The following is a 15,698-nucleotide window of genomic DNA, read 5'->3' on the forward strand; positions in this document are numbered from 1 at the left end:
ATATTTAGACACTGGTTAGGCTAGGTGTTTAGGTTCTGTTGGCGATTATTTATATTTATAGTACGTAGGTGAAGCATTTATAGCGTTGTGAGTTCAACAAATTTCACCAGTGAAGGGGTTGTTCCGGAAGTGTTCGAAATTCATCAGTTGTGAGTGTAAGCGCGGGAAACCCTACACCACATGGTTACTGTGTGGTGTCTGTATATTAAGTCCTTTGCTATGTTGGTATTTAACATACTATTTTCGGGGATTTGAAGCCTGTTATACTGATATAGTGGAGCGCTAGTGGACATTGTTCAGTATAGTCTGTCTCCCAGAACAGTGTCAGACTGAGATTAATTCTCGTTGTCGGGGACAGGAAGCATGTACTTAGGCTTATCTAGGTCCGAGACCAGCCACTGACCTTTCCCAGGATGCAACCCACAACAGTTGCCTAACCCCGGACACTTATGTTACTGCTACGTAAATAGAGGCGTCAGGTGAAAGAAAACGTACCCAATCGTTCCTCTTCTGGCCGGGAATTGAACCCGAGTCCACCGATTACGAGCTGAGGACGTAGACTACTATGCCACAGCACCCATATGAAATAACTATAGAGGTGAATATTTTAAATACGCGACAAAACCTGATCCCGAGGCGTTGATCTATCGTCTTCCCCTTTGATTTCCAGTTTTTGTGGAGTGGTGTTGCAGGTGTCACCCGTTCGCTTAAAAATAATGTCGCTTTTCGCCCGTATGCGCGCTATGGCCAAAAATGGACGTAATTTGAAATCAAATCGGCTCATGAAAGTGACGTACTGTCCCGTTTTCTGTTTGAGTCCTCCGGCTTACTCGATTAGGTTAGGAGAGAAAACTTTCAATTGACGTTTTTCATGACGTTTTGAAACCTTAGGAGAATTGGGTGTGAGGCCAGAGCCAGCCCGGGCAGCCACGGGAGCTCTTCAACACTGCACCTGCTGCAGTTGGCAGGCCCCGTGTTGACCTCCCGGGGAGTGTGGGAGAGCAGTTGGGCACACTGGCTGCTTGGCTTACATGGTTGGGTGGGTGGGCGACTGGTTGAGTAACTGGCTGCTTGGTGACTGACTTCATGGCTGATTTGGTGGCTGGTTGGGCTGAATGGCTAACGGATGAAACACGAGGTATTAAATGCGCGAACCCTAGACACCCACCTAGCCCGTCCTCTCAAGTTGTCACAACGGACAGAAAATGTTGTTCTAAGTTGTCCTGACCAAACCGATGACCCACGCATACGAAAGGTTAACTTTTGCTAGCCGCTAAGATGGCTAGTGCATCATCTTTTGTCTGTTGAGGCTTTTGACCTCAAAATACGCAGTGATTCCATAGTACAGATTGTTTAGCGAGTCGCTGCTTCTCACAGTATCCTGTATTTGTCTCTTCGGGATCATAGTGTACAAAATGTGCTGTATTATTTGAGAGGAAAGGTTGTCCAGTCTAAGTGGCTGGCGGCAGTCTGTTCAACTCAGCCTCTCGGATAATTCCTCGCATTTTGACGTATAAATCCCCAACGGTTAAAACATGATGTACTAAACATCATAACGGCTAGCAAAATTGGCTGGATGTCACGTTTTCTGTACTTGGATCCTCGGTTAGGTTAAGTTCGGGCAATTTAGTACATCAGTTTTTGCAACGTTGTGACAACTCGAGAGAAAGGACAGAACGGCTAGGCTGGTGGCAGTCTAACGGCCAAACTGGGTTGCAATGTAGTGTACAGTCTGGCTGGCTGGCTGACTGGTTGACTGGGTGGGTGGGTGGCTGGCTGGCTTGCTGGTTGGCTGGCTGGCTGGCTGGGTGGTTGACTGGGTGGCTGGCTGGCTGGTTGGTTGGTTGACTGGTTGACTGGGTGGCTGGCTGGCTGGTTGGTTGGTTGACTGGGTGGCTGGCTAGCTGGTTGGTTGGTTGACTGGTTGACTGGGTGGCTGGCTGGCTGGTTGGTTGGTTGACTGGTTGACTGGGTGGCTGGCTGGCTGGTTGGTTGGTTGACTGGTTGACTGGGTGGCTGGCTGGCTGGGTGGTTGACTGGTTGACTTGGTGGCTGGCTGGGCGGGTGGCAGGCTAGGCGGCCAACCAGGTTAGTAAGCTCAGGTCCACTGGCAGTCGCTCTCTGTTCCCGTCGTGACACGGTCGCTGCTGCTCCTCCTCCTGCCGGTGCTCCACTGCTCTCCGTCATGGTCAGTGTCCCTCACCGCGCCCCGTGTATATACACACACCACCTCTCACACATCCACACACGGTGTCTCTCCCTTGTGTACATACACGGCGTAGCTCACGCCTGTACATACAGTGTGTCTAGCCTATCTATCTATACACGGCGTCTCCCTTGTGTACAAACACGGCGTCTCTCACACATGAATACCTGGGGTCTCACAAACACATGGCGTCTCACAAATGTGTACACACCTACACACCGTGTTTCTCACACACCTTTACACACACACACACACACACACACACACACGGCTTTTCTCACACGTCTGCACGAAGGTTGAGTCTCACACATATCCCGTTTGACATGTGTGGGCCATGAGATCGCGATTCCTGGGCGGGAAATGGTTGGGCTCGCTTCCTATCATCCAATACTCCTGTCCACCTAGCAGTCAGCTGGTTTGGATGATTGATTGTTGTTGCTGGGGTTTATTATGCACCCCCATACTCGTCCTGTGAACGGTAGCGCAAAAAGGATTACAGAGGGCACAAAAGGTCTTTATTTTTTATTAAACAAGAGCTGTTATATTCTTGTACAGCCACTAACTAGTACGCATAGCCTTTCGGGCAAGCCCTTACTCCTAATTTTTCCCTGGAATACGACCCGCCAAATCGTTTAACAACCAGGTACTCATTCACTGCTGGGTGAACAGAGAAGCAAGGATTGGCACCCAGTCAATCCTTAATTACATCTATCTTGAACACCTTATAATTATATTGTCAGCTAGTTAAGAGATTGTTCCATTTTAATAGGTATGTATTTACAATTATACATTATACATTAATTGCAGGTACTTTCTCTTAATAAATATCAGTTTTAATTATGGAGGTATTGGGTCATAGGAAAACTGCTGTTTATAATATATCAAATATCATTTATGTACTGGAAGCGAAACATGGATAGTTTTCATTTTCAGGTAATTTATCTTATTCCTGCAAACACAACGTAATGGTCCCTATTATTACCTTATTACAAAGTGTTACAAAGTTGTTACATCTTGTTATAAAGTTGTTACGACGTGTTAGAAAGTTGTAACAATTTGCTAGATACTTCTTACAACTTGTTAGGTGTTACAATTTCGAACATTGTAGCAACTTCATAGTTCCGTCGTGTGTCTGGCGGGATGTAATAAGATGGTTTGCCATTTCATGCAACGTGAGGTTAGATTTATCTCGATTCGTTAGCCGAAGATGTAATGTTCTAGTGTGTGTCCCTGTCTTTGTCAACACACTTTTCTTCATCTAGTTATTCGAGCTGTGACAACGTCTGTTAGTCTACTGATGTTGTGACTTGTCCCATACACATGTTGTGTTTGACACATCTCACTGTGATCAACAATGGGACCTGCTAGTTCCTGTTTGTACTGTTCTGCTCTCTTCAGATTCATCCAAGAGTTCTCGTCTAATGGCACTTGGAACCTATTTGATAACTCAGGAATAATAATAATAATAATAATAATTTACATATAGGTACAATGGGTTGGTGAGATTACATTAGTGATATTTTTATATTCTTGCAAAGCCATAACACGCATAGCGTTTCGGGCCAGTCCTTAATCTAACATATCAGGTAAGGTGAAAAACTACATTGTAGCAAGGGTTTTATATCAACAGTATAAATTGACAGAGGTGATTACACTGTTTTTTTTTTTAATTTTTCGCAGGGATATTCCTGCGCGGGTCCTAAGCCTCTGGCTGGCCCACTAAGTGTTGCTTGTTTCTGTTTTACTTGGGCGGAGCATGAGTATTTATGACTCGTATGGTCCCTTCAGTAAGATTTTGCCATATGTGGTTTAACAACTTCTGCTCTGTTGAATCTAAGTTGAAATCTTAATGGGTTTGTAACTGTGCACTGTGTTAGATAATGTTCCAGTGGTCTGTCGGGCATTTCTCCACAGTGCTGACATTTCCTCTCGTCTTCCGGAACCTGTAATCCTATTTCCCATGCACATGGGTATCCAAGCCTGATGCGATGTAAGTGTACTTCTGTTGCTCTACTGCTCCCTTTCATCAAACTTAGTGGGTTCGTAGTTGGTTGAATTCTTGTACCAACCCGCAGATCCTGATGTTGCGACTGCTGTGTTGTGGTCACTGTACATCTTTTGCATTGCTCTGTTTCTAATTACTTTCTTAATCTGTGATAGACTCTGTGGTATGTAAATGTCTACATTTATTCTCTTAGTTGCAAGTTTTGCAGCTTCGTCTGCAATGTCATTTCCTATTATTCCCACATGACTTGGCACCCAGTTGAAAAGTACCCATCGGCCTTGTCGTTTGAGTGTTTTCATTAATGATTTGTGATCAGATGTGATTTCATTTGTGATCAGATGTATGTTATCACATATGTGTTCTTGTTGCAAGGTTTCAATGGCGGTTCTCGAATCTGTATGTATGATAACATGTTGTCGGTGTTCAGCAAGAGCATGTTCCAAAGCCTTTTGAACGGCTAGCATCTCTGTAAAGTCGAACACCCATTTGAGAGTCATTACTCTGGTAAAGATGAAGTACTTAATTAGTCTTTAGTACTAATATTAGGGAAGTGGGTACTACAAGAACAGTGTGAGTTTGAAGCACAAGGTAGGAAACTATGAGGATGTACTGTAATTAGATCCTTTTTAGTCTGACTTTTGAACAAGACATAGGTTGGAACCTTTTTTAATTCATCAGGGAGTGAGTTCCAAAGACTGGGCCCTTTTATTTGCATGGAGTGTTTGCACAGATTTAATCTGACTGGGGATATCAAAGATATATTTATTTCTGGTGTGGTGCTCATGGGTTCTATTACACCTATCAAGGACAAGTTTCAGATCAAGATTATCATTTAGGAACAAGGTTTTGTGCATGTAGATAGCAAATGAGAATGTATGGAGTAAGTGTATGTTTAGCATATTAAGGGACTTGAACAGAGGGGCTGTGTTTTGTCTGAAGACAGAGTTTGTTATAGTTCTAATAGCAGATTTTTGCTGAGTGATGATAGGCTTTGATTACGTCCAACATTGTTTTTATTTACTGCAATCTTAGGAAGGGCATGAAATCTTATGTTCCTGCAGTCCAATGTGCTTGTTGGGTTGCATTTTGGGGAGGGACAGTAATTCGACCCTGAGGGGGGGGAACCTCTGTATAAGCCTAACATGCACTGTATGTATGTATGACTGTCACCCGCCACAATGAATTAAAATTATTTAAAAATTTTATGTGTACTCACACGGCGTTTCTCACACATGGCGACTCACACACCTGCACATACACATCGTCTCGCATGTGTACAAAGACATCGTCTCACACCCATGTGTACACACAGGACACCTCACACGCATGCGTACACGGCGTCTCGCATGTGTACACACGTACATCTCCCAGTCCCTGTTCTCCGTGCGCGCACTTGGCGAATAATTTATAATTTAATTAAAAAGTAAAGAGCAAACAGTAGCCTAATGCGTTAGTTTATATGTATTATATACAAAATCTAATAGCAAGCTCTCATTACTGGCAGCACACACACACACACACACACACACACACACACACACACACACACACACACACACACACACACACACCGGTGAAGTGTATTAAATGTATATTACAATATCCTATTTAGAATGCAATACACTTAATTATAAGTAGGAAACTTACCAAATTCCTAATTGTTATGTAAACTACTTTTAATATTGCATTCAAATCATATTAATCTTCTTAAATCTGATTAATATTTGATTATTACCACCTGTTGCTGGTCCTGACTCATATCTGCCTCACCATGATACGTCACTGTATAAATGATTAATATTTTATTTTATAAGAGGCTATCTTATATATCTTAAGTTTTAAGATAACTTTTTTTAGGCTATGTTATTTTTAATATTCGCAATACATTATATAATGAATGTTGTCAAGTCATCATTATATACTGTATTCTTAATTCCATCATCATGCGTGTATAATGTAATGAGGATATATACACCTACAAGTGTACATACACGGTGAAGTGTATTGACTGTATTCAGGAGTGTAACGTGTAGCTGCTGGTTGGTCAGTAAGCTTTGTGGAGACTTTAATACCAATACCACACAGATACAAAGATAGGCAGTGGGCTGGTGGGAGTGTATTGGACGAGGGCAAGTTAAGGAGTGGAGGCGCTGTAGCAGGAGAGAACAGAGTCAGGACCCATCTGCGGCGGGATCTACTACGACAGACGGAGGCGCGGGGTCTTGTGGGGCGGGACTGTAGTGTAGAATACATTTGAGCCTTGATGTCCAAGGGGTTTGGAAAGGATGGGGGAGGTAGAGGGATGGGCAGCTTCTGTCTTGTTCTTGGTTGTCTTCATTCTTGACGTTGACAGCTTCCCTAGCTGTAGTATCATAACCTAGCTGTAGTAATATAACCTAGCTTCCTTAGCTGTAGTATATAACCTAGCTTCCTTAGCAGTAGTATATAACCTAGCTTTCTTTGCTGTAGTAATATAACCTAGCTTCCTTAGCTGTAGTATATAACCTAGCTTCCTTCGATGTCACGTTTTCTGTACTTGGATCCTCGGTTAGGTTAAGTTCGGGCAATTTAGTACATCAGTTTTTGCAACGTTGTGACAACTCGAGAGAAAGGACAGAACGGCTAGGCTGGTGGCAGTCTAACGGCCAAACTGGGTTGCAATGTAGTGTACAGTCTGGCTGGCTGGCTGACTGGTTGACTGGGTGGGTGGGTGGCTGGCTGGCTTGCTGGTTGGCTGGCTGGCTGGCTGGGTGGTTGACTGGGTGGCTGGCTGGCTGGTTGGTTGGTTGACTGGTTGACTGGGTGGCTGGCTGGCTGGTTGGTTGGTTGACTGGGTGGCTGGCTAGCTGGTTGGTTGGTTGACTGGTTGACTGGGTGGCTGGCTGGCTGGTTGGCTGGTTGGTTGGTTGACTGGTTGACTGGGTGGCTGGCTGGCTGGTTGGTTGGTTGACTGGTTGACTGGGTGGCTGGCTGGCTGGCTGGCTGGGTAGTTGACTGGCTGACTGGGTGGCTGGCTGGCTGGGTGGTTGACTGGTTGACTGGGTGGCTGGCTGGGCGGGTGGCAGGCTAGGCGGCCAACCAGGTTAGTAAGCTCAGGTCCACTGGCAGTCGCTCTCTGTTCCCGTCGTGATACGGTCGCTGCTGCTCCTCCTCCTGCCGGTGCTCCACTGCTCTCCGTCATGGTCAGTGTCCCTCACCGCGCCCCGTGTATATACACACACCACCTCTCACACATCCACACACGGTGTCTCTCCCTTGTGTACATACACGGCGTAGCTCACGCCTGTACATACAGTGTGTCTAGCCTATCTATCTATACACGGCGTCTCCCTTGTGTACAAACACGGCGTCTCTCACACATGAATACCTGGGGTCTCACAAACACATGGCGTCTCACAAATGTGTACACACCTACACACCGTGTTTCTCACACACCTTTACACACACACACACACACACACACGGCTTTTCTCACACGTCTGCACGAAGGTTGAGTCTCACACATATCCCGTTTGACATGTGTGGGCCATGAGATCGCGATTCCTGGGCGGGAAATGGTTGGGCTCGCTTCCTATCATCCAATACTCCTGTCCACCTAGCAGTCAGCTGGTTTGGATGATTGATTGTTGTTGCTGGGGTTTATTATGCACCCCCATACTCGTCCTGTGAACGGTAGCGCAAAAAGGATTACAGAGGGCACAAAAGGTCTTTATTTTTTATTAAACAAGAGCTGTTATATTCATGTACAGCCACTAACTAGTACGCATAGCCTTTCGGGCAAGCCCTTACTCCTAATTTTTCCCTGGAATACGACCCGCCAAATCGTTTAACAACCAGGTACTCATTCACTGCTGGGTGAACAGAGAAGCAAGGATTGGCACCCAGTCAATCCTTAATTACATCTATCTTGAACACCTTATAATTATATTGTCAGCTAGTTAAGAGATTGTTCCATTTTAATAGGTATGTATTTACAATTATACATTATACATTAATTGCAGGTACTTTCTCTTAATAAATATCAGTTTTAATTATGGAGGTATTGGGTCATAGGAAAACTGCTGTTTATAATATATCAAATATCATTTATGTACTGGAAGCGAAACATGGATAGTTTTCATTTTCAGGTAATTTATCTTATTCCTGCAAACACAACGTAATGGTCCCTATTATTACCTTATTACAAAGTGTTACAAAGTTGTTACATCTTGTTATAAAGTTGTTACGACGTGTTAGAAAGTTGTAACAATTTGCTAGATACTTCTTACAACTTGTTAGGTGTTACAATTTCGAACATTGTAGCAACTTCATAGTTCCGTTGTGTGTCTGGCGGGATGTAATAAGATGGTTTGCCATTTCATGCAACGTGAGGTTAGATTTATCTCGATTCGTTAGCCGAAGATGTAATGTTCTAGTGTGTGTCCCTGTCTTTGTCAACACACTTTTCTTCATCTAGTTATTCGAGCTGTGACAACGTCTGTTAGTCTACTGATGTTGTGACTTGTCTCATACACATGTTGTGTTTGACACATCTCACTGTGATCAACAATGGGACCTGCTAGTTCCTGTTTGTACTGTTCTGCTCTCTTCAGATTCATCCAAGAGTTCTCGTCTAATGGCACTTGGAACCTATTTGATAACTCAGGAATAATAATAATAATAATAATAATAATAATAATAATAATTTACATATAGGTACAATGGGTTGGTGAGATTACATTAGTGATATTTTTATATTCTTGCAAAGCCATAACACGCATAGAGTTTCGGGCCAGTCCTTAATCTAACATATCAGGTAAGGTGAAAAACTACATTGTAGCAAGGGTTTTATATCAACAATATAAATTGACAGAGGTGATTACACTTTTTTTTTTTTAATTTTTCGCAGGGATATTCCTGCGCGGGTCCTAAGCCTCTGGCTGGCCCACTAAAGTGTTGCTTGTTTCTGTTTTACTTGGGCGGAGCATGAGTATTTATGACTCGTATGGTCCCTTCAGTAAGATTTTGCCATATGTGGTTTAACAACTTCTGCTCTGTTGAATCTAAGTTGAAATCTTAATGGGTTTGTAACTGTGCACTGTGTTAGATAATGTTCCAGTGGTCTGTCGGGCATTTCTCCACAGTGCTGACATTTCCTCTCGTCTTCCGGAACCTGTAATCCTATTTCCCATGCACATGGGTATCCAAGCCTGATGCGATGTAAGTGTACTTCTGTTGCTCTACTGCTCCCTTTCATCAAACTTAGTGGGTTCGTAGTTGGTTGAATTCTTGTACCAACCCGCAGATCCTGATGTTGCGACTGCTGTGTTGTGGTCACTGTACATCTTTTGCATTGCTCTGTTTCTAATTACTTTCTTAATCTGTGATAGACTCTGTGGTATGTAAATGTCTACATTTATTCTCTTAGTTGCAAGTTTTGCAGCTTCGTCTGCAATGTCATTTCCTATTATTCCCACATGACTTGGCACCCAGTTGAAAAGTACCCATCGGCCTTGTCGTTTGAGTGTTTTCATTAATGATTTGTGATCAGATGTGATTTCATTTGTGATCAGATGTATGTTATCACATATGTGTTCTTGTTGCAAGGTTTCAATGGCGGTTCTCGAATCTGTATGTATGATAACATGTTGTCGGTGTTCAGCAAGAGCATGTTCCAAAGCCTTTTGAACGGCTAGCATCTCTGTAAAGTCGAACACCCATTTGAGAGTCATTACTCTGGTAAAGATGAAGTACTTAATTAGTCTTTAGTACTAATATTAGGGAAGTGGGTACTACAAGAACAGTGTGAGTTTGAAGCACAAGGTAGGAAACTATGAGGATGTACTGTAATTAGATCCTTTTTAGTCTGACTTTTGAACAAGACATAGGTTGGAACCTTTTTTAATTCATCAGGGAGCGAGTTCCAAAGACTGGGCCCTTTTATTTGCATGGAGTGTTTGCACAGATTTAATCTGACTGGGGATATCAAAGATATATTTATTTCTGGTGTGGTGCTCATGGGTTCTATTACACCTATCAAGGACAAGTTTCAGATCAAGATTATCATTTAGGAACAAGGTTTTGTGCATGTAGATAGCAAATGAGAATGTATGGAGTAAGTGTATGTTTAGCATATTAAGGGACTTGAACAGAGGGGCTGTGTTTTGTCTGAAGACAGAGTTTGTTATAGTTCTAATAGCAGATTTTTGCTGAGTGATGATAGGCTTTGATTACGTCCAACATTGTTTTTATTTACTGCAATCTTAGGAAGGGCATGAAATCTTATGTTCCTGCAGTCCAATGTGCTTGTTGGGTTGCATTTTGGGGAGGGACAGTAATTCGACCCTGAGGGGGGGGGGAACCTCTGTATAAGCCTAACATGCACTGTATGTATGTATGACTGTCACCCGCCACAATGAATTAAAATTATTTAAAAATTTTATGTGTACTCACACGGCGTTTCTCACACATGGCGACTCACACACCTGCACATACACATCGTCTCGCATGTGTACAAAGACATCGTCTCACACCCATGTGTACACACAGGACACCTCACACGCATGCGTACACGGCGTCTCGCATGTGTACACACGTACATCTCCCAGTCCCTGTTCTCCGTGCGCGCACTTGGCGAATAATTTATAATTTAATTAAAAAGTAAAGAGCAAACAGTAGCCTAATGCGTTAGTTTATATGTATTATATACAAAATCTAATAGCAAGCTCTCATTACTGGCAGCACACACACACACACACACACACACACACACACACACACACACACACACACACACACACACACACACCGGTGAAGTGTATTAAATGTATATTACAATATCCTATTTAGAATGCAATACACTTAATTATAAGTAGGAAACTTACCAAATTCCTAATTGTTATGTAAACTACTTTTAATATTGCATTCAAATCATATTAATCTTCTTAAATCTGATTAATATTTGATTATTACCACCTGTTGCTGGTCCTGACTCATATCTGCCTCACCATGATACGTCACTGTATAAATGATTAATATTTTATTTTATAAGAGGCTATCTTATATATCTTAAGTTTTAAGATAACTTTTTTTAGGCTATGTTATTTTTAATATTCGCAATACATTATATAATGAATGTTGTCAAGTCATCATTATATACTGTATTCTTAATTCCATCATCATGCGTGTATAATGTAATGAGGATATATACACCTACAAGTGTACATACACGGTGAAGTGTATTGACTGTATTCAGGAGTGTAACGTGTAGCTGCTGGTTGGTCAGTAAGCTTTGTGGAGACTTTAATACCAATACCACACAGATACAAAGATAGGCAGTGGGCTGGTGGGAGTGTATTGGACGAGGGCAAGTTAAGGAGTGGAGGCGCTGTAGCAGGAGAGAACAGAGTCAGGACCCATCTGCGGCGGGATCTACTACGACAGACGGAGGCGCGGGGTCTTGTGGGGCGGGACTGTAGTGTAGAATACATTTGAGCCTTGATGTCCAAGGGGTTTGGAAAGGATGGGGGAGGTAGAGGGATGGGCAGCTTCTGTCTTGTTCTTGGTTGTCTTCATTCTTGACGTTGACAGCTTCCCTAGCTGTAGTATCATAACCTAGCTGTAGTAATATAACCTAGCTTCCTTAGCTGTAGTATATAACCTAGCTTCCTTAGCAGTAGTATATAACCTAGCTTTCTTTGCTGTAGTAATATAACCTAGCTTCCTTAGCTGTAGTATATAACCTAGCTTCCTTAGCAGTAGTATATAACCTAGCTTTCTTTGCTGTAGTAATATAACCTAGCTTCCTTAGCTGTAGTATATAACCTAGCTTCCTTAGCAGAAGTATATAACCTAGCTTTCTTTGCTGTAGTAATATAACCTAGCTTCCTTAGCTGTAGTATATAACCTAGCTTCCTTAGCAGTAGTATATAACCTAGCTTTCTTTGCTGTAGTAATATAACCTAGCTTCCTTAGCTGTAGTATATAACCTAGCTTCCTTAGCAGTAGTATATAACCTAGCTTTCTTTGCTGTAGTAATATAACCTAGCTTCCTTAGCTGTAGTATATAACCTAGCTTCCCTAGCTGTAGTAATATAACCTAGTAGTACACTGAAGTACATTGCTGTACTAATCTTATAATTTTTCATTAACTTTCTTGCTTAAATTTCTTGTTAATGTGTCACAAAAGCTTCTTAAATAACTCTCATTCCACTCACATCTCCCATACATTACTTTTTCCGAGCGACCAGAGAATGACCTTTCCAACACCAGTCAGCCCCTGAACCAGAAGTCGAAGTCAATTTAATCACTACACTGTTCTTACCCCTTCAGAACCTCCAGATAAAAGGACGGACCGTCATAAACAACTGGGTCCCGCGCTGTAAGGGGATCTATAGTGCGGAAATAGCCAAGGAGACCATGGGAGTCAACACCCCAGGCAGACATTTACAGAACACCATAAAAAGAGGATGGAAACGCCGTTTTCTGCGAGAGGAAAGGGCGCGCTCTAATGTCCCAGCTGCGACTCGGGAAGTCGTGAGGTACAGGCTACCAGCCTTCGCCACCAAGGGTAAAGAAGGAAGCAACACACCAAAAGGCAAAAGGGCTAAATATTTCGGACGACCAGTTGGAAAGTCGCTAAATCAGGGCTTCTTTAACTATACTAGGGATCGCCAGTTAAGGAGCCAGCTAGAAACGCTGACCAGCGCAACTAAAACTCTGTTCTATAAGGTTTGCTTATTTTAAATCAACTAATACCTGTTAAACAACAGCTGGCATACAAAATATACAAATAGTATAATGTGTATTAAATAAAATGTATAGTACTATACTTTTTGAAGATTAATTTGGTTAAAAATGTCTTATCATTAGCGACGAAGCAAGTCTCTCGACTCGGGCGATAAGGCAGTGACAGTGATCACCATCTGATATGCTATTTACTGTGTTTATCGTGTACACAATTAGTCATGGATTATATTTAACAACCCAGTACCAAACATTATGATAACACTAGGCTAGTTTACCGTCCATAACAGTTGTGATGTATTCTCAAGAGCAACGTAATTTGTACATTTACGTATATTCTGGCAAGAGGCAAACTTGATATTGTATATCTACGGATATTATATCACGAGAATTACCAGTCATGGAGGAAGCCGTTGTGTGGGCGTGGACAGGCTGGTGGTGGTGGTCCTCCCGCCCCCAGACCCGGACAACAGGCTACCGCACGCCAACGTTATTTGACCAAACCTCTCTAAATGTTTCCTCAGAAGAATTCGCAAATAATCAGGTTGAAATGGTGAGGAATTTCCTGGAGCGAGCACGGAAGAAGATTAGAAGCACGAGACCAGTCTGAGGGTCTACAGCCCCATCGTCGACGTCCCACTTCAAAGAGTATATATAAGAGTATATATGAAGTTCAAAAAGTGTAGAAGTTTGTAACAAGGCTCGACCCAGAATTAAGGGGATGGGGGTAGAAATAGTTTAATCTACTATCCTTTGTGGATGTATATTATTAACTCAATAAACTTACTTGAACCCCTGAACCTGGAGAAAGACAGAAAGGGTTAATCCTTGCGTCGCTAGAAAAGAAGAGACAGAGACATGATCTAGATATATACAATACTTAGTGGAGTTGCCTGGGTGGAATTAAGGACATGTTCACATAATAATTAGTTTCATTATGAACGTAGTGAAGAAATAGATGAACTATGAAGTGATGCAGCCGACTCCTTCAACATTGATATGGCAGAGTTCAATAGGCTCTTAAACCAGTACTCTAAATATATTGAAGGTTAAGAGGCGGGACTAAAGAGTCTAAGCTCAACCCCCCGCAGGCTCTTTTATGTAAGTACAAATAACCAAGGACACACACACAGAAAGAATATGGCAGAGTTGACTCGGTACACAACTTTAGTGGTAAGGATGACAGCAAAAGCGTACAAACCTGAGTCATTACATTAAACAAAGAAATGTTCAGAAGGCGAGACTAGGCGCTGATGCTAGATCCTACAAGCACATCTAGGTGAGTACATGTAGGCCAACACATGCTCAACCTTGCCAGTACATCTAGGTGAGCACACTCCATGGTCGGGAATGATGCCAAATTCCATGAATGACTGCCACACCACAGTGGAGGCGAGGGGGGGGGGGGGGGGGTGTAACTCTCAGTGTGGTCAGGCGGGGTGCAGGAAAACACTGGTGAAGGAGTTGAACAGGTGGAGATGAGGTGACCGCAGGCTCCATCACCCAGGCGGGGCTGGAGGTCTGGCTCCGTCTCGTGACTGGGCCATGTATACACATGTAAATATTCCGCCGCAAGGGGTGGGTGGTATCATGAACTTGGTCTGATCACTACCACAGGACCTGCCTCACCAACTTGAACATCTTGCTTCCTTGTTCACTGCTCATAGAAGAACAAGTTCCCCTGTCTCTCTGAGGTTCTTCTCTATTGGATTTAAAGCTATCTCCCTTCTTCTGTCTGCGCTCTCTCTCTCTCTCTCATACTAATGAACATTTTATAGTATATTGATCCAGACAACTTCTTTAAAAGGTCAGATGTAACACAATCAAGGCTCTACGGCATTAAGCTCAACAAGCCTCACTGTAGGACTGAAAACAGAAGATGCTTATTCATAAAGGAACCGTCTAAACGCCGAAACTTATATGCTAACACTTTAATGCAGTTCAAAACCCACCTGGATAAAACCAGGTCCAAATCTGTTTGTCCAAAATAGAACAGCAGATGCTTGGGGTTAACCTCACCAATCTTTCAAGACAGCGCTTGGAAAGGACGAGGGAGGGAACTGTTTGTGTCACAGGCCAATCGCGATGAGCCCCAGTGCCACGCTTTAAGAATATCGGCATCTATAGCGACCTCCTTGCGATCTTTTTGAAAACTGGTATGTGTTTTCCTTAGAGTTTTAGCTGATTTTCAGTAATTTCGTTAAATTTTCTATTCTCAGCCGTAGATCACAGATTCGAATCCAAGCGGGAGCGTAAACAAACGGGCAGCATTTTCTTTCACCTCATACCTCTTTTTCAACTATCAGTAAATAGGCATTTGACAGTTAAGACAGTTTCCAGGGGTTGCGTCATGAGGATGGTCAGTAGTTGGTCTAATATATGTACATACACAAGCACACTCACTCACACACGTAACACCACACACACATGACACGCCGCACACATGACATACACATGACACACCACACACACACACATGACACCACACACACACACATGACACACCACACACACACTCATGACACCACACACATGACACCACACACACACATGACACGCCGCACACATGACACACCACACACATGGCACACCACACACATGCCACCACACACATGACACCACACACACACATGACACGCCGCACACATGACACACCACACACATGGCACACCACACACATGCCACCACACACATGACACACCACACACATGGCACACCACACACATGCCACCACACACATGACACACCACACACATGCCACCA

General features: G+C 43.0%; 1 protein-coding gene across 4 annotated transcripts in view; it reads left to right on the forward strand.

Annotated features, from left to right (window-relative positions):
- Nucleotides 1-2,100: 2,100 nt before the first annotated feature.
- The window catches only part of Ak1 (Adenylate kinase 1), a 28,908-nt gene continuing 15,310 nt past the window's right edge, over nt 2,101-15,698 (forward strand). Inside the window, exons 1-2 of one of the 4 annotated variants that reach the window (XM_069321792.1) lie at nt 2,123-2,188; nt 12,522-12,920. In XM_069321792.1, coding sequence (XP_069177893.1) covers nt 2,186-2,188; nt 12,522-12,920 — 402 coding nt within the window. In that variant the 5' untranslated portion in view covers nt 2,123-2,185. Of the gene's footprint in view, nt 2,189-7,238; nt 7,394-12,521; nt 12,921-15,698 lie in introns of those variants that run through there. The other 3 variants (XM_045727026.2, XM_069321795.1, XM_045727011.2) reach the window with 3 other exon arrangements.

The sequence above is a fragment of the Procambarus clarkii genome, chromosome 10 (assembly GCF_040958095.1).
Source record: "Procambarus clarkii isolate CNS0578487 chromosome 10, FALCON_Pclarkii_2.0, whole genome shotgun sequence".
NCBI lineage: Eukaryota > Metazoa > Arthropoda > Malacostraca > Decapoda > Cambaridae > Procambarus > Procambarus clarkii.